At 39.3% G+C, this 21239-nt stretch overlaps 1 protein-coding gene across 2 annotated transcripts in view; it reads right to left on the minus strand.

Annotated features, from left to right (window-relative positions):
- Nucleotides 1-21239, minus strand: part of rnf111 (ring finger protein 111) — a 64565-nt gene that overhangs the window by 38830 nt on the left and 4496 nt on the right. For both annotated transcript variants that reach the window (XM_055661210.1, XM_055661209.1), the window contains exon 2: nucleotides 6943-7850. In XM_055661210.1, coding sequence (XP_055517185.1) covers nucleotides 6943-7768 — 826 coding nt within the window. In that variant the 5' untranslated portion in view covers nucleotides 7769-7850. The remainder of the gene's footprint in view (nucleotides 1-6942; nucleotides 7851-21239) is intronic.

The raw sequence follows: 21239 nt of genomic DNA on the forward strand, positions 1-21239 counted from the left end.
CCTTGAGAGGATGACATCAGTTGTTTACAACTATGTTCAGACCAAAACACTATTTTTTTGTAATTTCTCCTCACCCCAAAACAGCCTTCCGAACTGCTCTGTCCCATTATTGTTACCTGATATATCACTACGAATATACAGTAAATGACAATTAAGCCAGATTTGGATTGTTTGGATATTCTGATGGTTCGGCAGCTGGCTCTCACATTATTCTGGAATGCAGGCCAGGAATCAGACAGCAAGCAGAGCGTGTGGTCAGGGGCTGGGCGTGGAGTGCAACTCAAGCTGGAATTAAGTGTGGGTCAGCTTTGCAGCTAGCGTACACAGTGCTTATATATTTCCTACATTTAAACTCCAGTAGTCTGGAAAATCTGCTAGTCTGACCAAAGTCCCAAGGGTACCAGATTCACTGTACTCAAAAATGGTGATGCCCGACACGTCTCACATAAAACTGTATCTGCCAATTATTTTCCTCCATCACTGCTCAATCATTCCCCCCAAATTCAGGTTCAAATACATGATTATCAGTTTCCCTGATTAAACACTGATCCCTATATGCAGTTTGGAGCTTGGAATAAAACAAATTACAATGTTTAAAGATTGCATGGACCAAGGTTTGGCCCATGAGCTGAATGGGCCCCAAAATCTAATGATTAAAGCCGAGAGAGATCAAGCAGTTGTCTGTAAGTTAAATTACTTTTGCAGCTTCAATGATCATCCAAATGGATTTTAAACAGCTGTACGAAAAGAACTTGGGCCACTGTGTTGAGAAAGCAAGCTTTCAAACAAGTTATATCTGATATAAGCTATTAATTCCCCAAAGATAATTTAATGAGTAGCCAAAACTGTTTGGTATCTTAATTACTATTAAATAACCTTAATTTAAATGCAATTATTTTTATTGAATCTTTGTTGCTTAACTTAAATTCTGAGTTTTATTAACCATCAACCATGAAACATCACCTGCTAGCCAGTAATTTTAAGCCCTCCAGCTGTTATTCACTAAACCTGTATGATGTGTTTTACTCAGTAATGAGTCACATAAGCTATCTGTCAAAATGTGAACAGACCGCAGTAACAACAGACTATATTGTCTTTTTTCAAGCTTGTAACAGTTGCACTGCAGTCCTCCGTATTTCCTGATTATATTTTTAGCACATCTTTTAATACATCAACAAAAAAGAACAATTTCAAAAGCTATTGTATAAGAATTATCTCTGCCTTGAAATATTCTTTAAAAACATAAAGCATTTCCAAGCTATTAATCCAACAGCGATAAACAAAATATGATCCCTCCTGAATTTTTGTGATGTCATAAATTTACAGACAAAAAAATCTAGATAATGACAATTTTAAGATAAACAATGAGCTATTACTAGACTGCTTTTTTTCTGTAGTATTGCTTCTTATCGTCAGTGTGCTTGAGATGAACATATCTGAGTACAGTGGTCTGAGAATGGAATGGAGATTGTGATGAGTGAGAGCGGTGGGTTTGAGCATTGGTGAGCAAAGGTGTGTAGAATCTTTTCAACACATGCCTCTGATTCAACCAAGCAACATTTGCTCCAGTTTGTATGTGGTTTGTGAATCATTTAACTTTTTTTTTTTAAAGTTCATACAAAGTGTGGGAACAGATTGGATTACATTTTAATGGGATGCTTTCTAAATTAAAAATATGGAAGGTAATTTCAGTCCATTATGTCTTACGGCTAGCAGCATGTGGGAATTCAAAGTCATATAGTATGGACACAAGCCATTTGGCCCATCATGAGCTATTCGTGCGTGCATGCACGCACATGCGTGCGTGTGCTCCCTGAATGCATCTACAGAAATGCAACCGGATGATTCATGATCACAACATTGTGATGGCTTAACTGTACAACAGGGGAGGAAGAAGAGAAGAATAGTGGGGGGAATGTCTGCGGCCACAGTTCTGGGTCACTGGGACAGTTTCTGGGGAAGGGGGAACCCGTTCAAGATGGAGAGGTTGCACCTGAACTAGAAAAGGTCATACATTCTTGTGAGGATGTTTGCCAGAACGGTCTGGAAAGGTTCAAGCTAAGTTGGCAGGAAAGGGGGGGGGGAAGTGTGCGGGGGAAGAGACAAGTGGGTAAAATAAGTGCAGTCAAATAACAGAAGCAGCCCAAGCAAGTCAGTGTAATGGAGGCAATAGTGTCATGTAAGGATCTACAGCACATGGACAGGATATGAAGAGTGAAGGCCTAATTGGATCTACTGTACTGTAAGGAGTCAGGACTTGGATCAGGCAGATTAATTTAGAGTTCATTTTCAGAGCAGCAGTAGTACTGAAACTAATCTTAGCTGTGAAAGTAGTTGCAGAGGAAAGCATTTTGGAGACAATGACCATAACTTAGTAAATTCAAAGGCACATGAGAATTGGATATCAGAGACAACGAATAAAGGAGGGATGGACTGGTAACTCAAGTGTGAGGGGATGGAAAAGGTTTGGTCACATGCAATTCTGATTTGTGATCAATTACTGTATAATTAGGGAGAATATCCTAGTGTTTCTTCAAATGAAACAAAACAGTTAAGATAGAGCCAGAAAGAGATTGCATACGAATTTTTGGAGACCATTCCAAAGAACATGAGATCAAATCAAGGAGGGATGTTAGATTGGATGCGGTTTGGTCACTGATGTTCAATTACTGTAGTAGGAGATATCCTAGTGTTTCTTCAAAGAAAAATCACTTTACTGGGTGGTTACACCAGGTCTCCAAACAGTCAGCAGGAGATAAGAGCATAAATATGAGCAAATTTAAAATAAAGGGACACAGATTCTGTCTGACCAATTTAACTAAATTTTTCCAAAGAGGTATCAAAACATATTGATACGGGTAATTGATGTGACAAAGAAGCTTTTGACATGGTCCCATATGGAAGGACACAAAGTGCTGGAGTAATTCAGCAAGTCAGGCAGCATTTCTGGAAAACATGGAAGGGGGACTGGCTGAAGAGGATAGAGCCCAATTAATCAAGGACAAAGATCTGGTAAATAGTTTTAGTGAGGATAGGTTAATGGGTTTAGTAAGGTCAGTATGGACATAATGGACCAAAGGACCCATTTATTGACAGCAACTTTATGTGTTTCAAGGTATATACAATGGCCAATCTATTTTAGGGAAGTGTTGATTGTCACCTAAAAACATCAATGATTTAGATGAAGGGATTCAAAGTAACGTTAGCAAATTTGCAGATGACACAAAGCTGGGTTGCAGTCTGAACTGTGAGGAGGATGCTATGAGAATGCAGAGTGACTTGGACAGGTTGGGTGAGTGGGCAGATGCAGTTTAATGTGGATACATGTGAGGTTATCCACTTTGGTAGCAAAAAACAGGATTATTATCTAAATGGTGTCAAGTTGGGAAAAGGGAAGTACAACGGGATCTGGGGGTACTTGTTCATCAATCAATGAAAGTAAGCATGCAGGTGCAGCAGGCAGTGAAGTTTGAGGAGGTGCAGCATAGGTTAATTCCCAGGATGGCGAGACTGTCATATGCTGAGAGAATGGAGCAGCTGGGCTTGTATACTCTGGAATTTAGAAAGATGGGAGGGGATCTTATTGAAACATATAAGATTATTAAGGGTTTAGACAGGCAGGAAACATGTTCCCGATGTTGGGGGAGTCCAGAACCAGGGGCCACAGTTTAAGAATAAGAGGTAAGCCATTTAGAACAGAGACGAGGAAACACTTTTTCACACAGAGAGTTGCAAGTGTGGAATCCTCTGCCCCAGAGGGCGGTGGAGGCCGGTTCTCTGGATACATTCAAGAGAGAGCCAGATAGGGCTGTTAAAGATAGCAGAGTCAGGGGATATGGGGAGAAGGCAGGAACGGGGGGGGTACTGATTGGGGATGATCAGCCATGATCACGTTGAATGACAGTGCTGGCTCGAAGGGACAAATGGTCTACTCCTGCACCTATTGTCTATTTGCTGTCCATGAATAATAATAAAATGGATTGAGCAGGGTAATTATTTTCTTTCATTTTTTATTTAACATTGGAAAATATTTTTAACCATGACAAATCACTAATGAAAACTTGATATAAATGTACACTGTGCACAATTAACAACTCCAGTGTTTGGTGCGGCACAGAAACAAACAGAATCAGATCTGATCTTAATGTGCACGCTGTTGCTTAATATCAACCATAATGATGGTGGGCAAATGCAATTCCCTGAACAAGTTGATGTTAAGAAACAAATATGGAAAAATCTGCATGCACCATCATTATACGGTTGACATATTGACAAATGTGTTGTGTGCAAGAGGCAGTTAAATGGGGAATTAGTTGAAGGAGAAAAATGAATTGTGCAGATTTAGGTCAAGGTCTGGAACTAGCCTACATATTTAGACCCTTGATCACTATTTTGCATTGGCTATTCTTTATAATACTCCCATTCCTTTTGCATTTGCATCAAAAACAACAACCCGAGGAAGCACACATTATATTTATTAATAATTATTTATAGATGAAAGGGCATTTCAACAATGCCAATTTGTTTCTGACGGGTACATTACTGTATGCAACAACTTATTCTGAACATTCTCTGAAACACACATTAATGTACATGTACCGTGCCCTCCATAATGTTTGGGACAAAGACCCATCATTTATTTGTTTGCCTCGTTGTACTCCACAATTTAAGATTTGTAATAGAAAAAAAAAATCACATGTGGTTAAAGTGCACATTGCCAGATTTTAATAAAGGCTATTCTTATACATTTTGGTTTCACCATGTAGAAATTATAGCAGTGTATATACATAGTCTCCCCATTTCAGGGCACCATAATGTTTGGGATACAGCAATGTCATGTAAATGAAAGTAGTCATGTTTAGTATTTTGTTGCATATCCTTTGCATGCAATGACTGCTTGAAGTCTGCCATTCATGGACATCACCAGTTGCTGGGTGTCTTCTCTGGTGATGCTCAACCAGGCCTATATTGCAGCTATCTTTACCTTATGCTCATTTTGGGGGGTAGTCCCCTTCAGTTTTCTCTTCAGCATATAAAAAGCATGCTCAAATGGGTTTGGAATGGATGATTGACTTGGTCACTCAAGAATTTACTATTTTTTAAACTTTGAAAAACTCATTTGTTGCTTTAGCAGTATGTTTTGGATCATTGTCTTGCTGTAAAATGAACCACCGGCCAATGAGTTTTGAGGCATTTGTTTGAACTTGAGCAGATGGGATGTGTCTATGTACATCAGAATTCATTATGCTACTACCTTCAGCAGTTGTATCAACAATGAAGGTAAGTGAGCCAGTACCTTCAGCAGCCATACATGCCCAGGCAATAACACCCCTATCTGTTACACAGATGAGGTGGTATGCTTTGGATCTTGGGTAGTTCCTTATCTCCTCCATACTTTGCTCTTGCCATCAATCTAATATATGTTAATCTTCATCTCATCTGTCCACAAGACCCTTTTTCCTGAACTGTGGTTGCCCTTTTAAGTACTTCTTGGCAAACTGTAACCCGGCCATCCTAATTTTGCGGCTAACCAGTGGTTTGCATCTTGCAGTGTAGTCTCTGTATTTTTGTTCATGAGATCTTCTGCAGCCAGTGGTCAGTGACAAATCTACACCTGAAGAGCATTTCTGATCTGACGGACAGGTGTTTGGGAATTTTTATTTATTATAGAGATCTGTCATCAGCTGTGGAAGTCTTCCTTCGCCTGCCAGTCCCTTTGCGATTAGTAAGCTCACCAGTGCTCTCTTTCTTAATAATGTTTAAAACAGTTGATTTTGGTAAGCCTAAGGTTTGCCTGATGTCTCTAACAGTTTTATTTGTGTTTCTCAGTCTTATTTGGCTTTCATTGGCACAACGTTGGTCCTCATGTTGATAAACAGCAATAAAAGTTTCCAAAGGTGATGGAAAGACTAGAGGAAAAACTCGGTGCTGCGAGCTCTCTGATACCTGCATTAAGGAGGCATTTAAATACACCAGAGCAATTACAAACACCATGTGAAGCCATGTGTCCCAAACATTATGATGCCCTGAAATGGGGGGGGGGGGGGGGGGGGGGACTATGTATAAAAACAGCTGTAATTTCTACATGATGAAACCAAAATGTATAAAAATACCCTTTAATAAAATCTGACAATGTGCACATTTAAACACGTGTGATTTTTGCTATTACAAATTTCAAATTCTGGAATACAGAGGCAAATAAATAAATGATGGGTCTTTGTCCCAAACATGATGGAGGGCACTGTAACTAAGGTTAAGTGGCAGGTAACGTCTCCATGAAAATGAATTGAACCATGCACGTCATCACAGAACAAAATTGAATTGTATAGTAATAATCTGAAAGATACCTAATATCTTCATTGACTACTTCAATCGTAGTTTAAGCATCTTTCTGGTAATGTTAACATGTACTGACTATGATAGGATGGTGGCAAGATAACAGAGAATTACTACTGCCTTTTGATAAAGATAATTTCACAATGCTTTTGATCAGGGAATTACAAAATTTTAATCCAGTAACAATGAAGGCAAACAATTTATTTCCAAGTCCATGTAAATTTAAGGAAATGTTTAATGAGGTGGTGCTCCTAAGCCTGCAGTCTTTGCCCTCTTTGTGGGCCAAATGCAATTAAACTAAGTTTCATCATTTGAATATCTATTTGTATTACAATAGTATAATTTCTGCCAGACCCAGGATTTGCATTTTAATCAATTTTTCATACTATAATTATGCCCATGGTATAAATGCAAAATCAATCAGGATTTAATGGTGTCACAATATGACAACATTCCAAAACTAAGGAGTAACAATTGGGAAATATTCAAGTTACCATAATTGCTTAAATACCAATAATACATATATTGATGCACAGTTAGAAGGATACAATGAAAAAGCAACTTAATACCCATTATTTTACAATTTCTGAAGGCTCAAAGTTTTACCTGAGGCAACTGTTGTATTATTTTGGTGGCTTTCATTCCTCGACATATATAAATCCTCTTCTCCTTCTGTGGAAGAGCTGGAGGAGGATTCACTGCTCAGGTCATTATCGCCCGAACTGCTAGAACTTGACAGTAAGGCATACTTCCTGCAAGCAAAAACTTCCCTTTTCTTCCTCTGCAATAAAATCCGTTCTTTTTGCTTTTGAGTCCGTTGAGAAATATTGGGTTTCTTAAATTTTTTTCTCTGTTGAGGCCTTCGCAGACTGCTATGTGGGAGACAAGGTCGCTTGATTAACATCCCTGATATCGATTCCTGTTCAGACCTAGGCCACTTGTGCATTTTTGAATCAACTGTTCTACTTGTGCCACTCAATACCGCTTGGGAATGTCTGTCTGGAATCTCCTCCTCTTCTTCTGAAGTCACTGTATCAGAATCTCCAAAATGTAGACTTGAAGAAGGTGATGAAACACATTCACTAAAAGAAGAATCATCTGCATGGTCTTCCGACTGCATACGAGGCCTCAGACCAACGTTACCTGGGTGATCTTTCAAATTAGAGTTCTGAATTTCTGATGGACCAGCCTGCTGGCTTTTGCGCTTTTTTCTGACAACAATCATTTTCTCCTGTTCTAATCTGTTCTCATTCATGTCCTTGATCGACTTTCCCGAATCACAAACGTGAGAGAACTCATTTACAACCTTACTTGCAATCATTTCAACGTCTGTCCTGAAACTCTTCGTTGCCAGGATTGGCTCAGGGTTCATTAATGACTCCTTGGAACTCTCCTGTCTTTTGGGTGCATCAGATGTTATCTCAGTCTTCATATCCAGGCTGAATGTCAGATTTAGAGGAGTTACATCTGGAAGTCCATTAAGGGACAAGGTGATCTTATTCTTGAACTCAGTTCTGAGGGGGAAAAAAAGGAGAAAAAATATTAGTCATGATCTTACAAAATGGGATACTTCTGCAATTGGAAGATTATCTGCTGAGTACCAAAAATGTAGAAGCAATGGAGAAGGTGTAATTTACAGAGATGGAATCAGTATGTGATAACTATCATAAATTGCAAAATAGTTCTTTTCTCCAGTAAATTGGAGCATGAGTGGCAGTCCGAGATCCATTTACACTTGAAGATGGTGTTACATTTACCAATTAGTATGCTCACCTGGATAAGCCGGGAAGCACTGAGAGTCATGTTATTTTACTTCTCCAGTGCTTTTAACACCATCCGGCCTGCAAATTGATGAAGAAGCGGGTGGATGCTCCATTGGTGTCCTGGATCACCAGCTACCTGACTGGACGACCACAGTATGTATGTCAGGTTGCAGAACTGTGTCTCGGATGTAGTAGTGAGCAAAACAGGGGCCCCATAGGGGACGGTACTTTCCCTCTTCCTGTTCACCATCTACACCTCGGACTTCAGATATAACTCCGTCTCCTGCCATCTGCAGAGTTTTACGGATGACTCTGCAATTGTAAGCTGCATCAATGAGGGGAGGAAAGCTGAATACAGAGGTATAGTCAACAACTTAGGTGTGGTGTGGGTTGAATGACCTGCAGCTCAAAACTGACAAGACTAAGGAGTTAGTGGTGGACTTTTGGAGGAAAGGAACACTCCTGTACCCTGTCTCCATCAATGGTGTGGATGTGCAGTTTACCAAGGAGTTCAAATACCTTGGAGTGTACCTGGACAGTAAACTGGACTAGTCCAGGAACTCTGAGTCCCTGTACAAGAAGGGACAGAGCCGGCTGTAATTTTTGAGAGCGGTCCGCTCCTTGAACGTCTGCAGTAAGATGCTGCAGATGTTCTGCCAATCAGCGGTGGCCAGTACCATCTTTTTCGCTGTTGTGTGGCCGCTGACACGAACAGGATTAACAAGCTCATCAGGAAGGCTGGCTCCGTCCTGGGGTTGGAGTTGGATTCATGGGAGGTGGTTTTGGAGGGGAGGATGCTCCTCAAACTACGGAGCATCTTGGACAATACAGCTCACCCCCTCCATGACATACTGGTCAACCTGAGGAGTACTTTCGGCAACAGACTGGTTCCACTAACATGCAGTAGACCGCCTCCCCCAAAAACTTTGCACATCCCCCCCCCCAATTCTTTCCACTCATCACTTTAATTTCACGTTTCATGTATCTTGTGTTTTATGGCTGTTGGCAGATCAATTTATCTCCTGGGATAAATAAACTTCTATCGTATCGTATTGCAAGTCAAACCGACAACTTTCTTACATCCAAAAAAAATAACTGCAAACATTTCTATATATTAAAGTTGGAACTTGCAGTTACAGAGCAACTTTCACAATACATTTAAGGACATTCCAAAGTTCATTTTAATGAAAAAGCCATCTCTCGTGTAATGTAGAAAAGAGGCAACCAATTGTACCCAAAAATATCAATGCTTTCGTGCCATGATACAAAATATTTTTTTATTAACATTGATTGGTATGTATGTGTTGGCCAGACACCAGGGGTAATCCCCTTTGCACTTCTGAAACAACGCCATAGAATATTTAGTATTTGAAAGAGACAGAGCTTTGGTTTCATGTCTCATCCAAAAGATGTCACCTCCAGAAGTGCCATGTTCCTTCAGCATTGAATTGCTCTGTCTGTCTAAGTGTTGCGTTTCCACTTCCGGAGAGGGTCTTGAATCCATGCCACCTTATGATTCAGTGGTGCATGAGGAATTATGACTGACATGCTGATTTATTTAAAAATGACATCTGAAGTTTATCATAAACCTCCTCCAACTTTACTTCATCTGATCTTTTTTAAATGTCCTTCTATTCCATTTGCTCTGATGATTTAATTTCTCCTTAACTACAGCTATGCCAAGTACATATTTTATCTACTCAATGAGTAATATCGTTTTAAAATTACTATCGGGTTTATTATGACTTTTAAGGAACACCTTATGTGATCCAACAGAAAATAATGGCAAGTAACTTGATCAACAAAATAGCCAGTATAACCCAAGGTTTCAATGGCCAGATAAGAAAAACCATAAGTATAGTATTGTTGCCTGGTGATTTTCATTTTTTTTTACAGAAGACTGAATTAAATCACATACAACAGGTGCCGAGCGGTCAAAAACCTTGGGCCTCTGAAAGATTGCACTATTAGATGGAAGGTCAAATTAAAGAATCTCTTTGTTGTGCATAGCAGCTAAACTAAAAGGGATCTTGGAACATGGCACAGAGTTTGGACATCATTTTAAGGAACTTGCAGCTAACCACATGATTATACACTAACGTGAAGAACAAGCTTCAATGCAACCCATGTATATTCCGCAACAAATCTGAAATCTTGCACTGTATTGTATTGCCTCCCATAACATTACAGGGCAGCGCAGTGGTAGAGTTGATGCCTTACAGCACCAGAGACCTGGGTTCGGTCTGACTACGGGTGTTGTCTGTTTATGGCTCCCTGTGGCTGCATGGGTTTCTACGGTTTCCTCCCACATTCCAAAGACGTGTAGGTTTGTAGGTTATTTGGCTTCTGTGAATTGCCCCTGGCGTGCAGGATAGAATTTGCGTATGGGTGTATTTGTGCTCGGCTGCGACCTGACCCCGGAGATTCGGAGGCTTACCGCAGGTCTGGTGGACAGTGACACCGGGAGTCCGCGGGTCCCTGCTGGGAGACCGCTTTTTGGGGCTTCTGCAACGGCGACTTCACCCGCCCGAGTTGCGGGGTTGAAGAGTACCTGCAGTGGGGCCTTACATCACCCGGCGCGGCTTGGAATGGCTGTGGGACTTTGCTAGTGCACGCCGGGATCTCCAACAACAAGACACGGAGTGCGGCCTTGCATCACCCCGCGCGGCGTAAAATGGCCGCGGGACAATTACCATCGCCTGCCGGGGGCTTTGACTCTGACATCGGGAGGGGGATGGGGAGTGCAGGGGAGAGATAAGTTTTTGCCTTCCATTACAGCGAGGAGGACATGCGCTGTGATGGATGTTTGTCTAAATTGTGTTGTGTCTTGGTTGTTTCTTGTGTGTATGACTGCAGAAACAACATTTCGTTTGAAACTCAATGGAGTTCAAATGACAAATAAATTGTATTGTATTGTATTGGGTGATCACTGGTCAGCACCAACTCAGTGATCCAAAGGGCCTGTCTCAAAACTAAAACACCCGGTGGCTTGAAATATGTGCATTTGGATTTAATGTAAACTTCTAGGAAGGGCTTTGTGACTCTCTCCTGCACATGAGACCATCTTCTAAACTGCTAAATACATAATCCCAGACTGCACTCATTAGGACTGTAGGCTAGGTAGACAAAAGTGTGAAGAAGGGTTTCGGCCCGAAAACGTTGCCTATTTCCTTTGCTCCATAGATGCTGCTGCACCCGCTGAGTTTCTCCAGCACTTTTGTCTACCTTCGATTTTCCAGCATCTGCAGTTCCTTCTTAAGTACTGTAGGCTATTTGGTTTCCTAATAGGCATCCTGCACTCAAACCAAGTTGTTTCTCAATATACGAACAATTTTGGGAAGCTCTAGAATTTTCTGTAAAGTTAGAATCTACATGAATTAATACAGTTTTAATTATGAGAGCAGAAGAAAAAAAATTCTCAACTGTAAATGAGAGAGAATTGAAAATCTGACTCAATGAGAGAACATTGAATGGAATGCAAGGCATCCTGTCAGACATGCTTTTCTTTTGAACTTGTTGCTCCAGAAAGAACAAATGGTTCTTTCCACAGCAGCCATCTCAAACAAACCAATTTGGATTCCTTCATCTTTAAATTGTGAAGCATAATAAAATGACACCAGCATCTTCGCCAACTGGTGATTCTGACTTCCCCATCTCACACTCCTTTCATGTGGTTCAACTTGTATTGTAGAATTTTTATTTTTTTATTTAAGTAAATTGGAAATCATTCTAATTTGAAAGAGCTATATCTTTAAAACCTAGATAACGCTGTGGAGTGTTTTTTCTGTATCCTTCAGTTCTCAATATCTGACTCCCTATGCAAAACTAAACACAAAAAGAAATCCCCATTTGGGACTGTCACCAGCTAATTGATGGAGGTTTCTACAGTAGACAATAGAAAAAGAGCAAAATAAATACAAAGCCAGTCGCACAAATAAATCTGTAGGTTCTAACATTCTTCATTAACCTGCTGTGCAAATAGTGGTAAACTATATGTGAATGTACACTTGCAAGCTGTTCAGCCAACTTATATTTATAGTTTTCAAGAAGGAACTGCAGATGCTGGAAAATCGAAGGTACACAAAAATGCTGGAGAAACCCAGCGGGTGCAGCAGCATCTATGGAGCGAAGGAAATAGGTAACATTTTGGGCCGAAACCCTTCTTCAGTCTGAGACCTTATTAGTTATACGAAAGTAAACAATCTCTTGTTAAAAAGAGTAATCCTGATATCCTGGTCAATATTTATTTTCCCAGTATCACTGAAACTAATAATTTTGAATTTAAACAATGCCGTAGAAGCTTATTTCACAGAACTCAAGCCTCTACTTGTGCACCATTTCACCATTCAACAGTAGTGACCAAGTACCGATCAATAAAATGGTTCTACTGGCTGATTTCATACTCATTTCCCCAACGTGAAAGCACCAATACCTCTGGGCAACCTGCAGTCTACCCAACATTTATAAGTCAGTGGCATAACTTTAACATCACATGGGAAAGCAAAGGATTTGTTCCCAAACGAACTGATAGCCAAATATAAAGCTCAACAATTAAAAATTTAGATCTCACAGGATGCAGACAACACCGAAAACACACACCTTTATAATTGCCTTGGCAGCTGAGGAGGCAGTGAAGTGTCAACTACTTTAGTGGGTCAGGGGGTCGCAGATAGCCCAAAACAAGCATTTCATAATTACCATTATAGAGACACAAGAAACTAACTGCAGATGGAACAAAAAATCTAACAGCGAGAGGAAGTCAGTGGGTTGAGCAGCAGCTGGAGGGGAAGAGAACTGTCGATGTTTCGGGTCGCCATTCTGCAGCAGATCAATTCCATTCCGCCAACTGATGCTGTTTGACCCATTGGTTTCTTCCAGTAGTTTTTCTGTAAACCATTACAGAAACTTGTTTATACTTTAATTACCAGAAATTAAATTCCACATCTGCCAAGGTGGGATTTACCTCTGTACTCCACAATTTGAAATTTGTAATAGAAAAAAATCACATGGTAAAAGTGCACATTGTCAGATTTTAGTAAAGGCCATTTTTATACATTTTGGTTTCACCATGTAGAAATGACAACAGTGTTTATACATAGTCCCCCCATTTCAGGGCACCATAATGTTTGAGACACAGCAATGTCATGTAAATGAAAGTAGTCATGTTTAGTATTTTGTTGCATATCCTTTACATGCAAGGACTGCTTGAAGTCTGCAATTCATGGACATCGCCAGATGCTGGGTGTCTTCTCTGGTGATGCTCTGCCAGGCCTGTATTGCAGCCATCTTTAGCTTATGCTTGTTTTGGGGGCTTTCTCTTCAGCATATAAAAGACATACTCAATTGGGTTCAGATCAGGTCATTAACTTAGCCCCTCAAGAATTGACCATTTTTTAGCTTTGAAAAACTCCTTTGTTGCTTTAGCAGTATGTTTGGGATCCTGAAGAAGGGTTTCGGCCCGAAACGTTGCCTATTTCCTTCGCTCCATAGATGCTGCTGCACCCGCTGAGTTTCTCCAGCTTTTTTGTGTAACCTGTTTGGGATCATTGTCTTGCTGTAGAATGAACCGCCGGCCAATGAGTTTTGCGGCATTTGTGTGAACTTGAGCAGATAGGATGTGTCTATACCAGCGGTTCTCAACTGGGGTTCCCCGGAACGCTAGCATTCACTAGAGGTTGCTAGGGGTTCCAAGAGAAATAGTGATAATCATATTTAAATACATTTTTGAGTCATTTTTGTGTTTAATTTCATATTCGTAATTTTATTATACACATATGGCATATTCTTGGAATATTCTTGCGTATTTAGCAACATCTATACACCTTATATTTAGCGACGTCTCTACGGCACCAGTGCGAAACGTCCTTTAGTGGTCAGTGGACAGGAGCTGTACTTGACAGATTTGTGTATCATCAAGTGACTCACTTGAGTACAAACGCACGGTCTCCATATGTCCCGTCTGTGCTCGCTGGCGTACAGATACAGTCCTTCATTCACCCATGTTATTTAGTCATTTTTACCCATCATTTAGGGATGTTATATGAATTTGAAAAAATTATGTTTATGTTTATTTTTTTAGTTTTATCAAAAGTTTATTTATCTATGTTTTGTCAATTCATGAAAAGTTTGTGTGATGTTTTTACTCTCTCTCTTCCCACCTCCCCCAGTTAGTTCTGTTTGCCTTTATTTGCTTCAGTTTTGAACAAGCAGTTTGGTTTCAGTTATTTTAAAATATATTATGTTTGCCTCTTGAACTTTAAGTTTATGAAAGAGAAAGAGATTAAGATATATAATAATTTTCATGTAGGGGTTCCCCGAAACATGACAGTTGTTTCAAGGGTTCCGCAAGGGTAAAAAGGTTGAGAAACACTGGTGTAAACATTTCAGAATTAATTATGCTACTACCATCAGCAGTTGTATCATCAATGAAGATAAGTGAGCCATACATGCCCAGCAGCCATACGTGCCCAGGCCATAACACCCCTACCACCATGTTTCACAGATGAGGTGGTATGCTTTGGATCTTGGGCAGTTCCTTCCCTCCTCCATAATTTGCTCTTGCCATCACTCTGATACAAGTTAATCTTCATCTCATCTGTCCACAAGACCTTTTTCCAGAACTGTGGTTACTCTTTTAAGTACTTCTTGGCAAATTGTAACCCAGCAGTCCTATTTTTGCAGCTAACCAGTGGTTTGCATCTTGCAGTGTAGCCTCTGTATTTCTGTTCATGAAGTCTTCTGTGGTTAGTGACCTTTGACAAATCCACACCTGACTCCTGAAGAGTGTTTCTGATCTGTCGCACAGGTGTTTTTTTCTTTAATATAGAGAAATTAATTCTGTTATCAGCTGTGGCGGACTTCCATGGCCTGCCAGTCCCTTTGTGATTAGTAAGCTCACCAGTGCTCTCTTTCTTTCCAATAATGTTGATTTTGGTAAGCCTGTTTGGCTGATGCCTCTAACAGTTTTATTTGTGTTTCTCAGTCTCATAATGGCTTCTTTGACTTTCATTGGCACAATTTTGGTCCTCATGTTGATAAACAGCAATAAAAGTTTCCAAAGGTGCTGGGAAGACTGGATGAAAGACTCGGTGCTGAGAGATCTCTTATAACTAGATTAAGGAGGCAATTAAACACACCTGAGCAATTACAAATACCTGTGAAGCCATGTGTCCTGGCTTTGCAGGTATGGTGCCCTGAAATGGGGGGGACTATGTATAAACACAGCTGTAATTTCTACATGGTGAAACCAAAATGTATAAAAATGGCCTTTAATAAAATCTGACAATGTGCACTTTAACCACATGTGATTTTTTCTATCCTTTTTCCTTAAATTGTGGAGTACAGAGGCAAGTAAATACATGTCCCAAACATTATGGAGGGCACTGTTGCATACTAATAGCATGTGTAGTAATTCAGCTCTAGAATAAGATAGCCAGTGACATCATTCACTTCTGCAAGGTTGAACACGGATAATCTGGCAACTGATGGCTCGCTCACCCCTATAATCCAGACAAAATTGAGTGCTCAGTTGATATTCTCATAGCAGCCACAAATGCAATGCGAGTGGTGAACGCTCTTTCTGATCGCGTCCCTCTGTCGTGAAAGAATTAACGATGCAGTGTTAGGATCGCTGGAGAACACGGATAGGTGACACCGGGACCCTTCCTCAGGCTGATTCAGTTGGCTATGTCACTCAAGCACATTGCAAAGTTTCACTTTAAAACTGGGTATCGATGCAGCTGGTCTGCACCAGCCAGCCCTTCCTCACCGGTAGTGCGGCTGTTGTTGTGACTTACGTGTAGTTCTTCAGTGTGCCCCCACTGTCAGAACGCGCTCAGTCATTGTGGGGATTGCAAATACACACAATCAGAAAATACTGGAAAAACACATTTGTAGTGTGAATTCCAATACTTGTCTACATTTTCTAGAATCAAAAAGCAAATAATTGCTTGACTAGCGCAGTGCGAAGGCAAATGGGCCAGAGACCAAATAGCACATTGCTATTCTCATTTAGATGGGGTGAAAGCATGTACTAAAACAAGTTAGAACACAAAAATATCCATGACTGGATGACATGTTGGGTAGGTGGTGGTGAAACACAGCAGATAATTTTAAGACTATGAGTAGAATAGGGAAAATTTTGAACGTGCTTAACCAACCACTTTAAGGAGTTTTAAAAAGGTCAAAAGCAAGTCACTGACAGCAATGCATGTGTTCATTCTGCTTGAATTAATGCTATTTTCGAGTAAAATATTTGAACAAGTATAAATGGGTAAGGATTAAAAGTAGCAAAAGAAACCATTTGAAGAAGGGTCCCGATCTGAAATGTCACCTATCAATTTTCTCCAGAGATGCTGCCTAACCTGATGAGTGACTCCAGCATTTTGTGTCTGCCTTTTGGTATAAACCAGCATCTGCAGTTCCTTTTTATTACACAGAAATCATAGGAGCATGACAGAGCTTTTTCTAAACCGACCTCCACATTGCAAACTTGTTTTACGAATTTTGTCTAATGGTTGTATTTTCAACTCAAATTCAGAATGGTGTGAGGATTAAGAACATCACTCGAGAATTTGGGAAATGCAACTGCTAGAAAAGTCAACATTTGGCTGAGATGTGAAACCAATCAGTATTCTGCTTTATTAGCCGAGTGTGAAATCTACTAGCAATTTTCTAAACCAGTTAATTGTTCAATTATGTTAATAACATTAAATTTAAATTAAATTCATACATATCAAACTTGCCATTCATTTTGCAAGGACCACAATACAACACATTAAAATTTTGTTTTATAAGAAATTCAGCAGCCTATCAAGGTTTTATTCAACATACTCTGAGATTTTGGAGGGCCTTATCACATCTACAAAATGAGTTTAGAACATATTTCTTCTTTAACCTAACATTTTTCTTTCCTATCTGATTAATGGCCATGTCACTTGCGTGGCACCCCTTTCTGAAACAAAGGCAAGTTGAAATGAGCCACGGTGGCAATTTTAAATTGTTAAGCAGGCTGCAAAATTCTCTACTATAAAAGTTCTGTACGTTTTTGTAAGCGCAGGCTTTTACTTCCATGTTAATTAATTTTGATAAACTTCCCTCCCCAAGCACAGGTCAGAACATTACACACATTACAAAATTAAAACTTTGTAAATCAAGAAATCAGCTTTACCCAGAGTAGAAATACACACTTTGCAGTGTCAAGTCCAAATGATACAAGGGTTGGAGTCAAGCATATTGCTGTGGGCTATCACATACAGACCAGACTGGGCATGTCTGAAGTTTAATGAAACCAATGTTATTTATGTATATTTTTGTATATGACAAAGCTAATCCTTTATGAATTCCAAATTTCACTAAACTTGAGTTTAAATTCCTCAGCATCTGGAACAGAAACCTCAGCCTCTGGATGTTCATCCAATATCTTAATCATTGCACTACCAAAACAAGAAGAAAAAGTGCAAAACAACCAAAATATTGATACAAAACATTTTAAAAACTGGATCCATTGGTATAAAAAGTTTATGTAGATATTAGCCACAATACAAATAAGCAATACCACGCAGTGACAGGGAGAACATACTAACTCCATCCGTAGAAGGAGCTTGTCCTTCCCTCCCCGTGACCGTGTGGGTTTTCTCCAGGTGCGCCGGTTTCTGCCCACATTCCAAATGACATACATCTATAGGTTAATTGGCTTTGGTTAAAAAAAAAATCTAAATTGTCCCTAGTGTGAAGGATAGATAGTCTTGGTGTACAGGGATCGCTGGCATGGACTCGGTGGGCTTGTTTCCATGCAGTATCACCAAACCAAACCTCTTTTGATGCGGTTTACAAATATCAAGAAAGAGAAAATGTGAAAACAAGAACATTTTCCTAAGTAATGTAACAATTTTCCTTGTCCTTAAGTATTCAAGTTACCGTAATTGTCCTTAGGTGTTCAAGTTACCGTAAGTGTAACAATTGAAAATTGTTACACTTACAGTAACTTGAACACCTAAGGACAATTATTCTAATGAAGGACAGGTTATGCTGTCAGACCTGAGAAGAGAGAGGTGATGTAAATAATAGGTTTATTTGGGGGGAAATCTAAGACAAGGGAGTCTCCACTTAAAAGTAGGAAGTCATCCAGCCAAGACAGATACGGTATGTTTTTTCATGCTGAGAATTAATCAATCTTGAAAGAGTGGTGGAAGCTGTCTGATTTTTTTTAAGGCGAATAAAAGAAAGTTCTTGTTAAGTAAGTGGCTGAAACGTTCCCAGGGTTGGTGGGAACGTGGGGTTGAGGTTAGATTAAAATCAAATGAATGACAATGCATGCCTGAAGGACCACGTGATCTATTTATTTTCTTAATTCACGAGTATTAAAAAGGAGTCATATCCATTTCAGTATAAATATTATGCAGCACATGATAATTCTTATCCGTAAGGACCATTTATCCAATTGGCTTTAAGCACTTTATTCAGTAACTTCTCTTGTACAATTTATTTAAATCAAAGCTATCTATATGGCAGGTCTGTCAAAATATATCACCCTAGAATAAGTATTTTCAGTCTTATAGAGTTTTAAAACGTTCCTATAACAATTCTGTATTTTACCTGTATCTGATGTGTCAACAATATAAATAATGGGTTCATGAAAGGATATATAGCTGGTCAAAAAGAAACACTTTTCCATTTCTATAAGTGATGAAAAGAACATGAAAGTGGGGAGGGTGCAGTGGGGGGGGAGGAAGAAGGAACGCGTGATTGCATTTAAAAGAGCAGAAATGAAAGACAAACACAAGAGGGAAGGAATTAGTGGTAAAAATTATTAGTCTTGAGAAATTATGATTTTGTTCATATTTTGACAAGTCATATGCAAGAGGTGGCTATATTTTGCTTCCTTTGACTTGCATTTACTATTAAACTGTACAACTTTGTATGGTTATATTTTCTACAATGGAAATGTCGAGCAGATTGATACCCTTATTCAGCCAAGTTTTTATACCCATAAACAGCAAGGTTTTATTTGTATAAATTGATTACACATCGTTGTTCTTGTTTTTGTTATTTATCCTGGAACACTAAATTCATTTCTGAATTAGAAACTTTATTCTGAGATTGCTTCCAATATATTGAAACAAGCAAAATTCAAAATAGCAGCTCCGCATTTCATAAATTATGCGCAATTTAAAAAAAAACATCAATAGAAATGTTGGAATAAACAAAGCTGTAACAAGATCTAAAGCTACAAGATACTATTGATAACAGGAGGCCTTGGCTTAAGCATGTGGCAATTTGAGGGGTGTGCCTCAAATGGGATATTATAACTATATATTAAAAAGTCTCATTGTACAAATCACATTCACAATAGTAGCCTGTGGACATGGCTCAGAATTCCCATCTTTAGCTAGGATCTGAAGAAACAAGTATGACGTATTCAAGATTATAGATATTCATACGACCTTCATAACTCAACATAATGAAGTGAAGGAAATGAAAATTTGGAAAAAAAGTAGTCAATACTTTGATTTAATACTTCTACAAGTTAATGGAAATAATTGATAACAGAGCAGATAGAAAATTGCCAATCAAGTCTTTCTGTTGGGCTTGAATCATCTTGGTACAAATCAATTTGCCAGAATATTTTTCTTATAATGAATCTTTTAAATAAAAATATCAGTCAAGCAACCAATGGATTACGACATTAAGTTTAAAATTTCAAAGGCTTCCAATAAAAGTGTTTGAAATAAGTGTTTGAAATTTCCATTTGCTGGAGATTGGCCCCATTTTGTGCATGCATAAAAAACACTGAAACACATGCCCGCTTAGGAAATTAGACTCTTCCTTTCCCGCTTCACCTGAACATCTGTGTCATCTTCTTGTTGCACATTGTGCATGTGAAGACATGATCAATCACTTACTTATCGACAGTATGATCAGACCGGTGACCTTTGTTATTAATTCACAGTTCAACAAGGAGTACATCACATTGAAAGTACTGAAGCTTGCATGATCAAAGTTAAAGCTTGAACAACATTTTATATTTTCAAAAGACTTAGAATTGGGGGTAGTGAGGGAACTTGGTGCTGGTTATATGGTAACCCCGAGCATTGACACTAACCATGTTGATTCGGGACCAGCCATTGCATGACAAGTCTGGCACAAGGTGAAGGTAGTAAAGGGGGGGGGGGGGGGGGGAAGAAGAAGAACAGTGGGAAGGGTTGGGGGGGCCTTTAGTTGTTGGAGATCATTGCTTAACCCCCCTCTACTGCCCCACCACCATTCAGTAATCAGGCCCAATGAATGGAATAGAGTGGCCTTATACTGTCTAGGCCAGATGTGGCAATTGCCTCATTTAAGACATTTAGTAGCTCACAGGATTCTCCATCAAATTGCTTTCAAACTTCTGCCCATCGCAGTTTCTTATCTCCATGACCCCCCTGAATGGCTGGTGAAGAAAGGTCCCTCTAACGGTGCTGATGGACTTTTTCCCCCATGAGCAGCATTCAAATGCAATAGCATCTTTCTGCTGCTGTTATTGCTGAAAGAACATCAGGTGTTAATACTTCATATAGCAAATAAACCAATTACTACCAGTGAAAACACCCCAAACTGGATGCCTCCAGTTAGACATGATGGCAAACGTTATATCGATTCTGTGCCCAAAAATGGGCAAAATTCAATTTCCACCAAAATATCTTTAATTATCCTTCAGATACATGTTGTTTTCTGCTGACTCCCCACCAATCAAATTGATTATTTAGCATATGTTTATTACTGATATATATTACTTCCACATATTTGGTCGTTAACAAAATCTCAATGTGTGGAACTAATGTCCCAAAAATGTGGTAAATGGCCAGTCTGAGGGTCTTGACCCCAAACGTCACACATTCCTTCTCTCAAGAGATGCTGCCTGTCCTGCTGCGTTACACCAGCATTTTGTGTCTACATTCAATTTAAACCAGCATCTGCAGTTCTTTTCTACACATATGTGGTAAATGTATTCTTTCATCCTTTTTCTTTCATAAAATCAATTTATAATGATGTATGCATTGTACTATTATGCTTAATACATTTTACTTAAAGCAAAATTCTCACCAAAAAGTTAATCACATTTAATATCATGTCTTTTCAATTTTGAATAACCAATTCAGT

The sequence above is a fragment of the Leucoraja erinacea genome, chromosome 33 (assembly GCF_028641065.1).
Source record: "Leucoraja erinacea ecotype New England chromosome 33, Leri_hhj_1, whole genome shotgun sequence".
NCBI lineage: Eukaryota > Metazoa > Chordata > Chondrichthyes > Rajiformes > Rajidae > Leucoraja > Leucoraja erinaceus.